The 17,598-nt window shown below is 37.3% G+C and overlaps 1 protein-coding gene across 1 annotated transcript in view; it reads left to right on the forward strand.

Annotated features, from left to right (window-relative positions):
* ATP6V1A (ATPase H+ transporting V1 subunit A) overlaps window positions 1-16,974 on the forward strand; it is a 60,659-nt gene extending 43,685 nt beyond the window's left edge. The window contains exons 9-15 of the mRNA XM_005906305.3: window positions 3,966-4,088; window positions 4,183-4,297; window positions 4,897-4,960; window positions 9,631-9,834; window positions 11,112-11,206; window positions 12,705-12,876; window positions 14,626-16,974. Coding sequence (XP_005906367.1) covers window positions 3,966-4,088; window positions 4,183-4,297; window positions 4,897-4,960; window positions 9,631-9,834; window positions 11,112-11,206; window positions 12,705-12,876; window positions 14,626-14,718 — 866 coding nt within the window. The 3' untranslated portion in view covers window positions 14,719-16,974. The remainder of the gene's footprint in view (window positions 1-3,965; window positions 4,089-4,182; window positions 4,298-4,896; window positions 4,961-9,630; window positions 9,835-11,111; window positions 11,207-12,704; window positions 12,877-14,625) is intronic.
* The last annotated feature ends 624 nt before the right edge of the window (window positions 16,975-17,598 follow it).

Below are 17,598 nucleotides of genomic sequence, written 5' to 3' on the forward strand. Positions count from 1 at the left end.
ATACAATGTTTGTATTAGCTTTAGACCTAGTAAAATGGAGTCAGTTTCCACTGGCAGCGAGGTCCCTTGACTGTAATTTTTCCATTTGTTTTACAATTGGACAAATTTTGATTTTTGGAAGTTTTTTCGAGAAAGGCTCATGGAAACTATATTCTCTGAATTGTTATTTCTTTGCAAGTTTGGGTTTTTTCTACTGCCTTATAATTTTAACAGTAATTTGACAGAATATAACATTTTTTGGTCAGCATTTCTTGTGCTGAGGAGAGATCTGACACTGGCCTACTTTTTTTCCTTTTTTAAGTGATTTTTCCTTGTACCCAAAGGAATGCTTCTTTAACTTTGATATGTTATAATTTTATTGGAATATATCCCACTATTGATAGTTCTGTTAATTTTTTCCTGAAACATAGTGTACCTTTACAGTCTCTGACTATGTCTTTCACTTTGGAAAAATTTTGAGAATTGTTTCTGGAAATTTTTCTCTTCCATTATGGTTACCTTCAAGTGGAACATATTGCATTTCTTTTATCTGTTTCCATATGTATTGTTTCCTTTCTGCTGCTGCTGCTGCTAAGTTGCTTCAGTCATGTCTGACTCTGTGCGACCCCATAGATGGCAGCCCACCAGGCTCCCCCCGCCCTGGGATTCTCCAGGCAAGAACACTGGAGTGGGTTGCCATTTCCTTCTCCAGTGCATGAAAGTGAAAAGTGAAAGTGAAGTCACTCAGTCGTGTCTGATCTCTAATTCTTATCGTTTAGCCATTTGTTTGTTTTTTTCACAGGATAATCAGTGTTTATCCTTTGTATTGCTTCTGATGAAACTTTTATGTTGTTCTAGTTCTTTGTTGAGTTCTGCTGGCTCATGAAACAACCTTTTTATCTTCCTGTATATTCCTTGAGATTTTTATTTTGTAGTAGGATGCAGTATTAAGATTTTCTTTTATTAGTTAATTGTGGTCTCAGTTCTCATTTGTTCCTTGGCAGATTAATTCTTGTACTGTGTTCTTCTTTTTATTCTTTTATTTTTGTTTAGTTCATATGCTGATGTTTATTGTTACTATCACTTATCTTTGCAGGAGATGGGAGGGGATGGTTGTTTCTGTGATCCAAAGTAGCAGGACTTCTTCCTGGTAATCAGTGAAATTTGTTATAGCATAAAATTATATAATTTATTTTACTTCTGTCCTACCAGCAAAATCCACAGCGACAAGGCCACTTACAATGAATTCTTTCTCTTCTACCCAGCTTATTTCACTTTTTACCTACTGAAAAGGGGTATCTTTCTGAATTTTATTTCTCCCCATCCCCCTACTTCCCCTTGAGGCCAAACTGGGTCCATAGAACCCCTGCTGCTAGCCCGGTACCCCTTTTACTGTGTTCCAGACAAAGGACTCTTGATTTTGCTCTTCAGGATGTACTTTCTAATTTGCAGAAGCATAGTCTGAGGCTGTGCAGCATTAGGTGAATTCTTGGTGTCTTGTTTTTTCATTGTTGTTTGTTTTGTTTTAATCTCTTTTAGTTAGCTTTCCTCATGATTTTGTTTTGAAGCTAAACATGGCCCCTAGTTTTTGACAGTGGAGTTTGTGTTTCTGTATTTCTTGTTCTCCTTGTTTGGTGGTTACTCTTCTAAGAAGGAGAAAGTGACATAATCATCTACTATTTTAAGGCAAGAAGTCTACCTCCTTCTTTTAACTGACTACACAGTATCCCTTTGTATGGATACATCACAATCCATTTAACTGGCATTCCTTTGGTGGACACTTGGATCCTTGATAGTTTTTTTGCTCTCACAAACATCACACCATAAAACATCCTTATGCATGTTATTTACACTTTTACATCACTGTTACGTCATATGTTTTATGTGCATGTTTCTTCGTATTTTTGTCAGGTTAAGCTCTTAGAAGTAAAATTGCTGAGAATATAACTGTTAATATAGATTTTAGATTCTAATAGCTCTTCAAAAGGAATAACAGTGGACACAAATTCTGTTTCTTCACATACTCACCAATGCTCATTTTTCCAGTAGTTTTTTATGGTAATTATTATACAGAAAAGTTAAAAGAATACTGCAGTGAGTACCTATGTACCCCACACCTAGATTTGACAGTTGACATTTTGTTCCCTCTGCTTTTATTAGATGACTCTTCATTCTGTATTCCTTACAGGGAGCTAGCATTTGTCCCGAATCTGTTAACCATTTGAAAATTGCCTTCTGTCCATTTTTGTATTGGTTAGTAGTTTATCATACTAATTGGTAAAGCTCTTTGAAATGAGTCTTTCTTCTTTTGCGAGTAGCAGATATTTTCCTAGTTTGCTTATCTTTTGATTTTGTCTGATTCGTAGGCACTAATATCTTTAGGTTTATGAAAGTGGTCTGTCAGACTTCTTTGAGGTTTACTCTTGTGTATCTGTCTCTTTTGTCAAATTTTTTAATATATATATAGATATACAAGCATTAGTGAATGTCATCATAGAGGCATAGCATGCTTGTACCATCAGATTGAAATACATGATAATTACTGTGTTTTTTAAGCCTTAATAATGATACTACTTAAAGACTTTGTTCCTTGAACCATATTTTAGAAGCCTTGGAAGTCAGTATTTTTTTATTCTGACAGATGTAATATGATAAATAGTAAAGTTCTGAATTTTCCAGCAGCTATTTTATTTATATAACCCTTTGTTTCTTTAATGGTAAAATAAAGTAATTAAGGCAGTAGATTTTGGAATTGTTATGATGTAGCAACTAATATCAGAGAAGACAGTAGCAACCCACTCCAGTACTCTTGCCTGGAAAATCCCATGGACGGAGGAGCCTGGTGGGCTGCAGTCCATGGGGTCGCAAAGAGTTGGACATGACTGAGCGCCTTCACTTTCACTTTTCACTTTCATGCATTGGAGAAGGAAATGGCAACCCACTCCAGTGTTCTTGCCTGGAGAATCCCAGGGACAGAGGAGCCTGGTGGGCTGCCGTCTATGGGGTCGCACAGAGTCGGACATGACTGAAGAGACTTAGCAGCAGCAATAGCAACTAATACACAATTCTCATATCTTGCAGTTGTATAGTACTTTGTATTTTTCAGAGGGCATTTATAGATACCATATCATCTGATGTGTACAGCTAGATGGGGTAAGAGTTACTGCATTTTAACAGATGAAGAAACCACACTGGGAAGTGAGGTTACTTTACTAAGAGTAATGACAGTACGGGAACTAGAACCCAGGACTGCTTTCTGTGTACTGTATCAGCTTCTTCTGACTGGTTACTGAATGTGATTTTACAGGAGAGGACCCAGTCTATGCAGCAGAATGATCTAGATAATATTATTTCTCACATTAATAACATTTACTACTTTTGAAAAATAACCAAACAAGCTAATTAATTGAGGGTATTTTTGGTGCATATGTATGTGAGATACATAGAAAAAAATGCATTGTAAATTAATTTCAGACTTAATTATCTTAACAAAGAATGGGAGAAAAGTCTTTTCCTACTTTTAAAAATGTTTATCAGGGTAGACTAGGCTATGAAAAACCCAAACATAATTGTTGAATATAATAGATGTTTATTTCAGATGATGAGGACATTCTCTTTTATTCTATCATTTTGGGGTTGGGACCCAGGCTAAAAAGAGCTCTTTCATTTTAACACATACTTTCCATAGATCCTGGGAGTTCTCTCCCTCTCAGTAAGCCAGAAGGAAGAGTAGCATGGAATGATGTGTGTCTTGCCTTCTGAAGAAACACTTGACTCTACATTCCATTAGATAAGGGTCAGTTACTTGCCAAATCTAAATGCAGAGGAGGCTAGACAGTGTATTCAGCTGTGTACCCGAAAGAACCACAAACTGAATAGCTAGCAGTCTTAACTTAGGAACTTACTGCTTTAAAGTTTTCTTAAGGGTAAAAAAGTCAGGATTATATATTATAGAATTATAATTTGTAATATTCTTCCCAATGTAGGAATTACACTGTCAGAATATTTCCGTGACATGGGCTATCATGTCAGTATGATGGCTGACTCCACCTCTCGATGGGCTGAGGCTCTTAGAGAAATCTCTGGTCGTTTGGCTGAAATGCCTGCAGGTAACTCTTTATATTGCTTATTGTATAAGCAAGACTGATAGGATTTGGGGGTTGGCTAGAACTTTGCTTTTAAAATTTTCTTTTCATTTTTCAGATAGTGGATATCCTGCATATCTTGGTGCCCGTTTGGCCTCTTTCTATGAGCGAGCCGGCAGAGTAAAGTGTCTTGGAAATCCTGAGAGGGAAGGGAGTGTCAGCATTGTAGGAGCGTAAGGACCCAAACTATTTACTTATTATAAGAAAAAAGTTACTTTATTTTAAAGAGATAATGTTTAGCCCCACTGAGGGAAGTGCTTCTTAACCAAGGTTGTGCTGGAGTGACCCAAGGGGCTCTTTAGAACGCACATGTTTAGGTCATCTCTACTTGCGCTGGTTTCATAGATTTGACTTACCTAGCAACAATTTAGAAAATTATAGACATGTTAAGGTAAGATCCTATCACGATAAAAAAGATATGAAGATTCACTGTCCCCACGTACAGCCATACCCTGTTCTCAGACCTTTTCCTTCCTTCTTGCTTCATCTGTTTTAATTAGAAAAATGAAACAGATTATGATTAAATGTCTGTCTCGTTTCTCAGACTAGAAGGTTTTAGCGGTTGTCACTCTTAACTTTCAACTTAGTAAACTGGTTTTTATTTAAGGTTTTTATATAAGGTTTTCTTTCCAAAGATTGTATTTCTTAAGTTATTTACATTAAAATTGACTTCAAAGAAGTGCTTTTATTTTATTCGTGTATTTTTAAAAATTGCTTTTATATACAAAATTATTTTCCATAAGCGTTTCTAATGACTTTTTCCTGTTTTTAGAGTTTCTCCACCTGGTGGTGACTTTTCTGATCCAGTTACATCTGCTACTCTTGGTATTGTTCAGGTATGTCTTTTCCTAGTGTAGTCAACTTCTGAGCCCTGCCCCACCCCTTAGGCTGTGCTAAGGTTGTCCGCATCATTGTGAAGCATTCAATTTAGTCACTGAAAAGTAGGCAAGGGTCAAGTCACTTTTAGCAACATTCTTACTACTCAAACTCTTTGATGCCATATGTTTTTAGCTCTTTACCTAGAATTTATAATAGACTTAATGTCTAAAGTAGTAATACATCCAAGTAGCAAACTTTTATTAGTGTTAAGAGTAATACTACACTCTAACTTTTGAGTTAGACTAACCCTAGGAATAGAAACAAATGGGCCCAAAAGGGCATAATAGCAAAATCGCACAGAAGTTTTTCTCCTTGTGGTTTGGTCCAAGGCAAGTGATCCTATCAGAGGGTGGCTCTTTTCCATTCAGTAGTAAATCAGCACCAGCAATTCACCTTGGCTCCACTTGCCTGGTAATGCTCTGCGTTTGGCTGATACAGGGCAACTGGAGGAGGTTCACCTGCGTTTTGAACTTTGGGTTCAGAACTGATTGCTCAACTTTGTGGCTCATTCTGTTAGCCACACCCAGACGAAACCAAAGCTGGAAAGTGGAAGTATAGTTTCTGGCTAGGCTGCTGCTTCCCAGGAACATGACATGAATTCTGGTGCATAGCTAGCCAACTTAGCCATTGAAAGTAAGTAAGCTTAAATGAAAGACATATTTAAATCAGGGCTGTAATTGTTTTTGACCTTGATATATTTATAAGCACATGTATTATTCATATGGGAAAAATACAGTACTTACCTATGTTTCTGTCAGTATTAGGTAAAAGGAAGTGGAAAAGGCTAAATTTACAACTTTCAAGGTTTTAACATTTGCTAAAATTTTGAATTTTAAATAACAGGGAAGTGGGGAGCAAAATTAGAAATGCCTAAAATATATGTGAATCTTTGGCCTCAGAAAATTGACTGTCATGGTGGAGTGTTCTGACAAAATGTGATCCACTGGAGAAAGGAATGGCAAGTCACTTCAGTATTCTTGCCTTGAGAACCCCATGAACAGTATGAAAAGGCAAAAGGATAGGACACTGAAAGATGAACTCCCCAGGTTGATAGGTGCCCAATATGCCACTGGAGATCAGTGGAGAAATAACTCCAAAAAGAATGAAGAGACGCAGCCAAAGCAAAAACAACACCCAGTTGTGAATGTGACTGGTGATGGAAGTAAAGTCCAATGCTGTAAAGAGCAATATTGCATAGGAACCTGGAATCTTAGGTCCGTGAATCAAGGCAAATTGGGAGTAGTCAAACAGGAGATGGCAAGAGTGAATGTCGACATTTAGGAATCAGTGAACTAAAATGGACTGAAATGGGTGAATTTAACTCAGATGACCATTATATCTACAACTGTGGACAAGAATCCCTTAGAAGAAATGGAGTAGCTGTCATAGTCAACAAGAGTCTGAAGTGCAGTACTTGGATGAAATCTCAAAAACAACAGAATGATCTGTTTGTTTCCAAGGCAAACAATTCAGTATCACAGTAATCCAAGTCTATGCCCCTACCAGTAATGCTGAAGAAGCTGAAGTTGAACGGTTCTACGAAGACCTACAAGACCTTCTAAAACTAACACCCCAAAAAGATGTCCTTTTCATTATAGGGGACTGGAATGCAAAAGTAGGAAGTCAAGAAACACCTGGAGTAACAGGCAAATTTGGCCTTGGAATACAGATTGAGGCAGGGCAAAGGCTAACAGAGTTTTGCCAAGAGAATGCAATGGTCATAGCAAACACCCTCTTCCAACAACACAAGAGAAGACTCCACACATGGACATCACCAGATGGTCAATACCGAAATCAGATTGATTATAGTCTTTGCAGCCAAAGATGGAGAAGCTCTATACATTCAGCAAAAACAAGACCAGGAGTTGACTGTGGCTCAGATCATGAACTCCTTATTGCCAAATTCAGACTTATATTGAAGAAAATAGGGAAAAGCACTAGACCATTAAGATATGACCTAAATCAGATCCCTTATGAATTATACAGTGAAAGTGACAAACAGATGCAAGAGATTAGATCTGATAGAGTGCCTGAAGAACTATGGACGGAGGTTCATGACATTGTACAGGAGACAAGACCATCCCCAAGAAAAAGAAATGCAAAAAAGCAAAATGGCTGTCTGAGGAGGCCTTAAAATAACTGTGAAAAGAAGAGATGTGAAAATTAAAGGAGAAAAGGAAAGATACAGCCATTTGAATGCAGAATTCCAAAGACTAGCAAGGAGAGATAAGAAAGCCCTCCTCAGTGATCAATGTAAAGAAATAGAGGAAAACAATAGAATAGGAAAGACTAGAGGTCTCTTCAAGAAAATTAGAGATACCAAGGGAACATTTCATGCAAAGATGGGCACAATAAAGGACAGAAATGGTATGGGCCTAACAGAAGCAGAAGATATTAAGAAGAGGTGGCAAGAATACACAGAACTGTACAAAAAAGAACTTCATGAACCAGATAATCACAATGGTATGATCACTCACCAGAGCCAAACATCCTAGAATTCACAGTCAAGGCGGCCTTAGAAAGGATCACCATGAACAAAGCTAGAGGAGGTGATGGAATTCCAGTTGAGCTATTTCAAATCCTGAAAGATGATGCTGTGAAAGTGCTGCACTCAGTATGCCAGCAAATTTGGGAAACTCAGCAGTGCCCACAGGACTGGAAAAGGTCGGTTTTCCTTCCAATCCCAAAGAAACCCAGTGCCAAAGAACGTTCAAACTGCCACACAATTGCACTCATCTCACACGCTAGTAAAGTAATGCTCAAAATTCTCCAAGCCAGGCTTCAAAAGTATGTGAATTGTGAACTTCCAGATGTTCAAACTGGATTTTAAAAAGGCAGAGGAAGCAGAGATCAAATTGCCAACATCCATTGGATCATCAAATAAGCAAGAAAGTTCCAGAAAAATACCTATTTCTGCTTTATTGACTATGCAAAGCCTTTGACTATGTGGATCACCACAAACTGTGGAAAATTCTGAGAGAGATGGGAATACCAGACCACCTGACCTGCCTCTTGAGAAATCTGTGTGCAGGTCAAGAAGCAGCAGTTAGAGCTGGACATGGACCAACAGACTGGTTACAAATCGGGAAAGGAGTATGTCAAGGCTGTATATTGTCACCTTGCTTATTGAAATTATATGCAGAGTACATCATGAGAGACCCTGAGCTGGATGAAGCACAAGCTGGAATCAAGATTCCCAGGAGAAATATCAGTAACCTCAGATAGGCAGATAACACCACCCTTATGGCAGAAAGGGAAGAACTAAAGAGACTCTTGACGAAAGTGAAAGAGGAGAGTGAAAAAGTTGGCTTAAAACTCAACATTCAGAAAACTAAGATCATGGCATCTGGTCCCATTACTTTATAGCAAATAGATGGGGAAACAGTGAGAAGCTTTATTTTTTTGAGTTTGGAGACACTGCAGACTGTGACTGCAGCCATGAAATTAAAAGATGCTTACTCCTTGGAAGAAAAGCTGTGACCAACCTAGCATAGTAAAAAGCAGAGATATTACTTTGCCAACAAAGGTCTGTCTAGTGAAAGATATGGTTTTCCCAGTAGTCATGTATGGATGCGAGAGTTGGACTATAAAGAAAGCTTAGTGCTGAAGAATTGATGCTTTTGAACTGTGGTGTTGGAGAAGACTCTTGAGAATCCCTAGGACTGCAAGGAGATCCAACCAGTCAATCCTAAAGGAAATCAGTCCTGAATATTCATTGGAAGGACTGATGCTGAAACTGAAACTCCAATACTTTGGCCAGCTGATGCAAACAACTGACTCATTTGAAAAGACCCTGATGCTGGGAAAGATTGAAGGCAGGAGGAGGAGGGGACAACAGAGGATGAGATGGTTGGATGGTGTTAACTGACCCAGTGGACATGAGTTTGAGTAAATTCCAGGAGTTGGTGACGGACAGGCCTGGCGTGCTGCAGTCCATGGGGTTGCAAACAGTCAGACACGACTGAGCGACTGAAGTGAACTGAACTGAAAGTGACTGTCAGACCTCTGAGGACTGGCCCTTAATGATCCACAACTGAATTTATTCAGAACACTTAGAGGTTTTAATTTTAAAGTGAAATGTCTTATCATAGTTAGCATTTTCTGGTTCATCTGTTTATATTGCACCATACTAGTCTTCAAAGGAGTCAGTATCTTTTGCAGTCAGATTTGACGAACTGTTAAGGAAATCCAGATAAAGTTTGATTCCTAGAAGAGCCAACTCATTGGAAAAGACCCTGATGCTGGGAAGGATTGAGGATAGGAAGAGAAGGGGGCAACAGAGATGGTTGGATGGCATCACTGACTCAATGGACATGAGTTTGAGCAAACTCCAGGAGATGGTGAAGGACAGGAAAGCCCAGTGTGCTGCAGTCCACGGGATTGCAGAGTCAGACACAGCTTAGTGACTGAACAACAACAATCCATATTGAAGCTAAAAGAAATGTTTTTCCATTTGCAAGTTTTATTCTATTTCATTTATATTTGGTATATACTTAAAAGATAAATAATTTGACCAAAACGGTATAGAATTCCATAGTTAGGACAAACAAATATGCTTCAGTACTTTAAAAAAGTTGTTTTTAAGAAAAATCTTTGTGTTTTGTTTTTGGTTTTGTTCTTAAATCAGGTGTTCTGGGGCTTAGATAAGAAACTAGCTCAACGTAAGCATTTCCCTTCTGTCAATTGGCTGATCAGCTACAGCAAGTACATGCGTGCCTTGGATGAGTACTACGACAAACACTTCACAGAGTTCGTCCCTCTGAGGACCAAAGCTAAGGAGATTCTGCAGGAAGAAGAAGACTTGGCAGAAATCGTACAGCTGGTGGGAAAGGTAAGTTGTAAGATCTCATGGAGAACAGATCTGTGAGTTACGCTGGAGCCTTTTTGGGGCTACGCTGGGTCTTCATTCCGGTGCAAGGGCTTCCCGTTGCAGTGGCTTCTCTTGTTGCAGAGCACAGGCTCTAGGCGTGCAGGCTTCAGTAGTTATGGCACACAGGCTTAGTTGCTTTGCAGCATGTCGAACCTTCCTGGACCAAGGATCGAACCTGTGTCCCCTGCATTGGCAGGCAGACTCCTGTCCACTCTACCACCAGGGAAGTTCACACTGGAGCTTTTTAAGGACAAACAGAACCTTGGATAGGCAGATTCTTGCCTGGGAAAATGAGTATTTATTAAGTATTTTTTGAACTAATAAAATTGTAGATTATTCCTTTATCCAGCAAATATTTCAGTAGCCTGCTTCTATTGTGGAAAATAGAAAGATGATTATTGTTTATAGATTATCTGTTACTGAATAACAAACCACTTTGACATTTAGTGGCTTAAATAGTGCTTTATTGCTCATGGTTTTGGGGATGGTGGTCTTACTTGGGCAGTCTTTCTTGGGTCCCCTCATATAGTTTTTGCTGTCATATGGTGGCTGAGACTCTAGTCATCTGAAAGTTTCTTCCCTCACACGTCTGGTGCCTGAGTTAGGATAACTAGAACAGCTAAGGATTGGGTAGGCATTTCTCTTTTCTGTGTTTAAAAAAAACCACATCTTAGCAGCACTTACAAGTGCTAAAAGGTAGAAGCAGCAGAGATGTCCTGGTTTCCCACACACGTGCATGCATTCACATATTGCATATACAGTGAAATATTATTCGAAGGAAAATTCTAACACATGCTACAACGTGATGAACCTTGAGGGGCCATTATGTTAATAAATGAGTCACAAAACAACAATTACTTAGATATAACATATATCTAAAGTAGTCAAATTCATAGAAACAGAAAATAGAGTGGTGGTTACCAGGGGTCCAGAGGACAAAGGAAAAGGAGTTGTTGTTTAATGGGTATAGTTTCAGATTTGTAAGGTGGAGAGTTTTGGAAGTCATTTCACGGCAATGTGAACATGCTTAACCTACTGAACTACACTTACATTTATATTATATCAATAGTTTTTGCAACGAAAACAAAGGAAATCAATCAGGAAGCAATTATGAGGTGAATTTATTAATGATAGGTGATCATGTGTTGATTACTTGGTTTCTGCTTACTAATTAATTGCAACAGTTGGTCCCACATTGTGGCAGTTAGTTTCTAAAAATATATTTTTTCCTTTTCTAGGCTTCTCTAGCAGAAACAGATAAAATCACTCTGGAGGTAGCAAAACTTATCAAAGATGATTTCCTTCAACAAAATGGATATACTCCTTATGACAGGTAACCTGGCCTGGTTTTCTTTGGATATTCTATCAAGTTTTGAAGAAGGAGCTGCCTACATGTATGTTAAACCGCCCACCTGCCTTTTTTCTCATACACACACACTGAGACTCAGTGTATAGGTTTATTTTATATTTTTATAGCATACATCTAATGATCCAGTATGTTCCCTTATATTGATTTGGCTCATTCTCCAAATTATAGCTTTTTTCACTCATTATCGAACCAGCTTAATTTAGATTAAATTATGGTTTAGTGTACGGAGCCCAAGGAATCACTGCCTCTTTCAGAAGCTTTTCTCGCTACCTGTTGTGATAGCCCATGCCTCTTCTACTCTTTGCCAAAATAATACACTTTTGTGCCCTGTTTCCCAAGAGTCCTGTTTTTTTTCTTTCTACTATTGGACATCTCACCAGTCCCTATTACTTCTAACCAATGCTCTCTGTTTTTCATTATTTACCTCTGCTACTACAAGGGCTTTCCTTGTGGCTCAGCTGGTAAATAATCCGCCTGGAATGTGAGAGACCTGGGTTCGGTCCCTGGGTTGGGAAGATCCCCTGGAAAAGGGAAAGACTACCCACTCCGATACTCTGGCTTCGAGAATTCCATGGACAATACAGCCCATGGTGCCACAGAGAGTTGGACATGACTGAGCAACTTTCACTTTCACTACCATGGCCAAAAAGTTCCCATTTCTTTTAAACTTGGATAATTTGAACCTTTCATCATAGATTATAACTTTTCCTCCCTCAAATCATATTTGGTCCCATATAAGACTGTAGGAACAAATAGATTAACAGAATATAGGACAAGCAGAAAATATGACAATATAATCAGTAAGGCAGAAACTCTAGGAACCAGGCACACAAAGAGAACTCCATAAGGGAAAATTCTATGAAAAGAGAGTGTACATGAAATTGTGTATGCAAATAAGTTTAAATGTGTTAGAAATTTTATTAGAATGCATGTGATCCAAGTTGACTATTGTGTGTCTTTATTATTAAAAGGTATGTGTAAATGCAAGTGAACACTTTAGTGGAGAAGGGGGCTGCTTATTAGCTCTAGGAAATTACAGTTCCCTGCTTTCCTATTATTTATTCAACCTTAACTAACTATCACAAGGGACTCTTTACAACTTTGTTATTTTCCATTTGGGTTACTGCTTTAACTGCACTGTACACAAACACGCTCTCAGAGAGTCATTAGATTGTAGCAGTACGGTTTTATTGTGATGTTCATCACTCTTAAATAAAAGAAAGCATATGCCTCCATGTCTCTATCCACCCCACATTCCTGAGACATCTCCAAAAACTCTGGTTAAGTGTTACTAATCTTTTCCACTATTTTTTTTTTCATTCCTTAAGTATCATGCCATAAATATAAGTAGTGTGCATATCTAAATAAAGAAACTAATGCTCTGGTATTACACAGATGAAATAAAAAGTATGAACTTGCTTTCGATTTTCTGTTTTATTATTTTGACTTTCATTTATCCTAGGTTCTGCCCATTCTACAAGACAGTGGGGATGCTGTCCAACATGATTGCATTTTATGATATGGCCCGCAGAGCTGTTGAAACCACTGCTCAGAGTGACAATAAAATCACATGGTCCATTATCCGTGAGCACATGGGGGAGATCCTCTATAAGCTTTCCTCCATGAAATTCAAGGTATATTGTTTGTACCATAAACTTCTTTTAGTAGGAAGTGTTTCTTTTTGATTTTTTGAAATATTTGGTTCTCAAACTTGGTGTGTGAAACTTGCATTTATCATTTTCACACATGCTCGGGTTATGTAAAAGCAAAGCAGACCTCAAAGCTGTGTTCAAATAGGAATTCTAGTGATAAAGATTATAGTATGTCATGTCTAAAATAAATGCTGACGTGTTTTCCCTTTTGTCTTAACCACCAGGCAGTTTAGAACTAAAATCATTGCTAAGCAGCAGTTACCTTACCTCAAGTACTTGTTGTTATCTGTCTAACCTCCATGCTCCTTCTTGAAATGATTTCTGCTGCCTGGTTATTTTTATTATCCTACTATACACATCATTTTTACTTTTAAGTGGCTCATTGTTTGGGAAGTCCACATAGATAAGTGAAATTATCGATGGAAACTCAAATGTGTAAGACTGTTTTTAAAATACTTGATCAGTCGAGTTGTATTTATTTCTAAATCATGATATCCAAGTATAGTTACTAATCTCCTATTGAGATATTGAGACGGATTCTTTGAATGTGTATGTTAAGATTGAAAGTAAATTTGTACAAAGAGATACTCACTGTATCAAGGATTTTAAAATATCCACGTGGTTTGAGTCCTGTCTTTCCACTTCAAAACTGATAACCTAAGGAAATAATCAGATTTTGATATGGATACATGTAGAAGATTGCATATCAGACTTCTTAAATGTCATCCAAAAGTGGCGGAGCCAGCAGTACATTGCGCCATGTACCTTACAACAAAAATATTATGAAGACATTGACATCATACATCTTTTTTCAAGGAACATCCAAAGACACAGGGACATGGTTATGGTATAATGAGTGGGGAAAAAAGTCAGGTTGCAAAGAAATTCCACATGTAATTTGATCCAAATTTTATTTTTAAAAAATTACACATTCATAGGAAAATGATAAAAAGATACTCAATAATGTAATAATGATGACTTCTGGTAGTCTATTATTGCCACCAGGGAGTGGTATAACTAAAGGTGCTATCATTTTTATGTTTACAGGTACATTGTATCTAAATAACATGTTATTTTTTAGTATCATTCGGTATTTTTCTGTAGCACTATTTTGTGGCTGAAGAATATTTTCCTTTTCTTATGCATTTGGAGGTTTTTGATATGGACAACTTTGTTAATGCAGTTGGGTTTGTGTATCTTCCTCATATATGTTCTCAAAAGTAGAATGATTGGGTCAGAGGGCTTAAACACTTTAAAGTCTCTTTTGTACATTTTACTCAATTTAGTTGCTTTCTATACAGATTTTAAATAGGGTGCATTTTGAGGTTATTTCATGTCCCAGCATGGTAATGCCAGGCCCTGAATAGTAAATTTGTTTTGATTAAATTAATTCCAACTATGTATATACAAAGAGGAATGTATCTAATACACATTGCTGCATAGTTTCAGTTTCCTAGTATTTTGCATATTGTCAAGGGTAAATCCTTTGGCTGTTGAACACAGTTAGCAGGCAGGACACAAAACTGAAATTTTATCTTCTGTTTATGGTTAGACTATTCCTTTATACATTTTACCCTTAAAGGAAAAATAATAATCCTGCCTCTTGCCTTGTGTTTTACTAGTGCATCTCACTTAACCTCCTGCTCAAATACAGTAAATACAAATAACTCACTATGTGTTACAAAAATTATTTTCCAAAGGTAAATTGAATTCTATAATGTCTTTTTTCAGGATCCAGTGAAAGATGGTGAGGCGAAGATCAAGGCCGACTATGCACAACTTCTTGAAGATATGCAGAATGCATTCCGTAGCCTTGAAGATTAGAACTGTGATCTCTCTCCTCCTTTTCCTCAGCAAGCTCTCATACGTGTATATTTTCCTAAATTTCTCATCTTGGACCCTTTGCTTCTTTACTGTGCAGGTTTGAGACTAGTGCCTCTGTGTGTAATCATTTGTTTCCCCATTTATTTGATAGGTCTTATATAAAACAAACATTCCTTTGTTCCAGTGTTTGAAGGGCCCCCCCTGAACATCTCTCCGAAGTGGTGAATGTAGTAAATTTGATACACGATGGCTACACTACTGTAAACGTGTATGTGACGTCTCTCCTTGTCCTAGGTTTACCCTTTCCTCATCACTATTAAATTGTAAACAGGACTGCTGCATGTTACTCTCTTTGCAGTGGATTTGGAATGGAAGGCCAGACTTCTATACATTTTGACAGGTACTTTGTGAAATGACTTTACTTGCAGCTTAGCATTTTGCTAAGTAACTGCTTTACAGGAAATAATTGCTTTTTTTAAAACATGAATGATTAATGTTTTGATTATGTGTTGCTTCCCCCAGTATAAATCAAGAACATTTATGGGAAACTGTTGAAAACTATACTGTTTTTAAAGCAGACATCTGTGGGACTCAGCACAATAGATGAAATCAGTGCCCTCTAAAAAGGTAAAAAGGAGCCAGATGGTCAAACTTAGGTTAACATCACCTTGTTAAAGCCTATTTTATTTCACTGGGAAAAATTCAATATCAAGTACTATTCTACTACATTACTAGACAATTCTTTTTAAAATTACATTTAAAACAATCACGAGCACTTGATTCACATCACACCTTTTTTTTCCTCAAACATCTTAGAAGGCTAAGCTTCTGAGAATCATGTGGCAGTGTGATGGGGAGAAAAATACCACAGATAATATGTTTTGTAGTGGTTAAAGGCTGTTTGCACCTCTAAGGACCAGTTGGGCTTTGGTGATTCTTGGGGCCAGAGTGGCATTATGTTTTTACAAGATAATAACATGTGTCACATGTTTGCATGTTTGCTTTTGAACAACCAGGTTCCTGATTGTAGAAAACACTGTTCTTTCATGTGATTTATGATTCACTGGCTCGAAAGATTTCCCAGAATATCTGTAGCTGTAGCAGCATAACAGTTCCAATTCTCTTTCATAGGAATGAAGTTAATTCTAAAATCAGCAGGTGTAAGATAATAGAATTTGGGTTATGTGAAAAAAAAAAAAAAAAAATTATTTCTTCCTATCTTTTAAGTATATGTTTTAAAATAATAGTTTCTGCATTTGTATGATAAAGCACACTGCAGAATAGCTCTAAAAACATCAGTTTCCCATGAAGTCTTTCTGACCAATCACGCTGGCGCCATTGCTTCCTCTTTGGGAAGAGGAAAGGGAATGTGAACAAGTCCAACAGTCTCAAACGGAAATGTAATAGCATTTATTTATGTTACGCCTCAATATGTTATTTAAATTTTTAAGTAATGTATTTCTTTTGGTCTATTAAGGAAAGATGCAGTCAATAGAGAATTCAGCTTTGTTTGTTTAAATCCTTACAGATTGCATTTTCTTACAATGTCCTGCTATTCGGGATAAGTATCCTTCTTTAACTTTTCGGAGTATTGGAAGATAAAAATTATGCAATGATTTGTTGAGATGTGGACATAATGGTGCTGCTTAATCGGTTTGCTTCCAGTGTGGCCTCCTACCTAGAGGCCCTACCTAAGACCAGTGGAAATTAAAAGAATTATAAAAATCTTTCAGTTCCTACCTTAAATCTACCAGCAAACTAGGATTGTGATAGTAATGAATGATATGGCAAAGAAAGTTTGACCAAGTTTGTCTTTTGTTGTTCTGAATTTGCTGTATACATTCTTACTCCTTTTTAAGAACGTTGGGGTGTGGCTGTGAAGCTACTAGAGAAACTTCGCTCAGAGCCTCATTGTAAGTGTCCCTCCACCTGTGTGTTGTAGAATTTCACATTGGTCACTGATCAGTTTCTTTAGTAAGAATGTGTCAAAATTACAGTAATCTTTTAAAAAAATGATTCAGTTCTATATTTATTGTGCTGTGTCTGGTCCTAAGTGGAGCCAGTTAACCAGTTTCATATGTATTTTTCCAGTGTTAAATCTCACACATTGTACCCTTTGGAACTTTCCATCCTGAAGAGTGAATCGAAGAGGTCATGTGTATTGCCTCCTTATCCTTAAGGTTTCACTATCTTTATGTTAAAAGTTGTGTATAATTGTTAAAATCTATGAAAGAATAAAAAGTGGATTTAAATTAATATTTTTTTCTTTTTTTGTGGCTGTGGCCAGATCTGCTTTAAAAAAGAAGTGTCACATTGTATTTTGGCTTGTTTTCAGTGTGAACTTTTAAAGTTTTTTATTTCTCTCTTTCTTCTTAAGATCATGAAGTTGAATTGGGGCCCTCACTACAGACTGCATAAAGTCCTATAATCATATACCACTGTGATTGGAAAATGTAGTACATGGAATCACATAGCATTCAAAATATTACTTTAAGTTGAAAAAATGAATGGTTTCTAAAAATAGACTTATAAATGAAAGGAAATCAGTGTACTCATCTCTACTTTTGGAAAATGAACTAAAGCTTTGTAATTCATAATTTTAAAGGCCAATTAATTAAGATCCAATGTAGCATGTTCACAGGGCATTTTACTTCCTTAAGTATTTTTATTTCAGTTGATGCTTTTGCACTGTGATGTTGGAGAAGACTCTTGAGAGTCCCTTGGATAGCACAGAGATCAAACCAGTCAGTCCTAAAGGAAATCAATCCTGAATATTTATTGGAAGGACTGATGCTGAAACAGAAGATCCAGTACTTTGGCAAGCTGATTTAAAGAACTGATTCATTGGAAAAGACCCTGATTCTGGGGAAGATTGAAGTC

The sequence above is a fragment of the Bos mutus genome, chromosome 1 (assembly GCF_027580195.1).
Source record: "Bos mutus isolate GX-2022 chromosome 1, NWIPB_WYAK_1.1, whole genome shotgun sequence".
Taxonomy (NCBI): Eukaryota; Metazoa; Chordata; class Mammalia; order Artiodactyla; family Bovidae; genus Bos; species Bos mutus.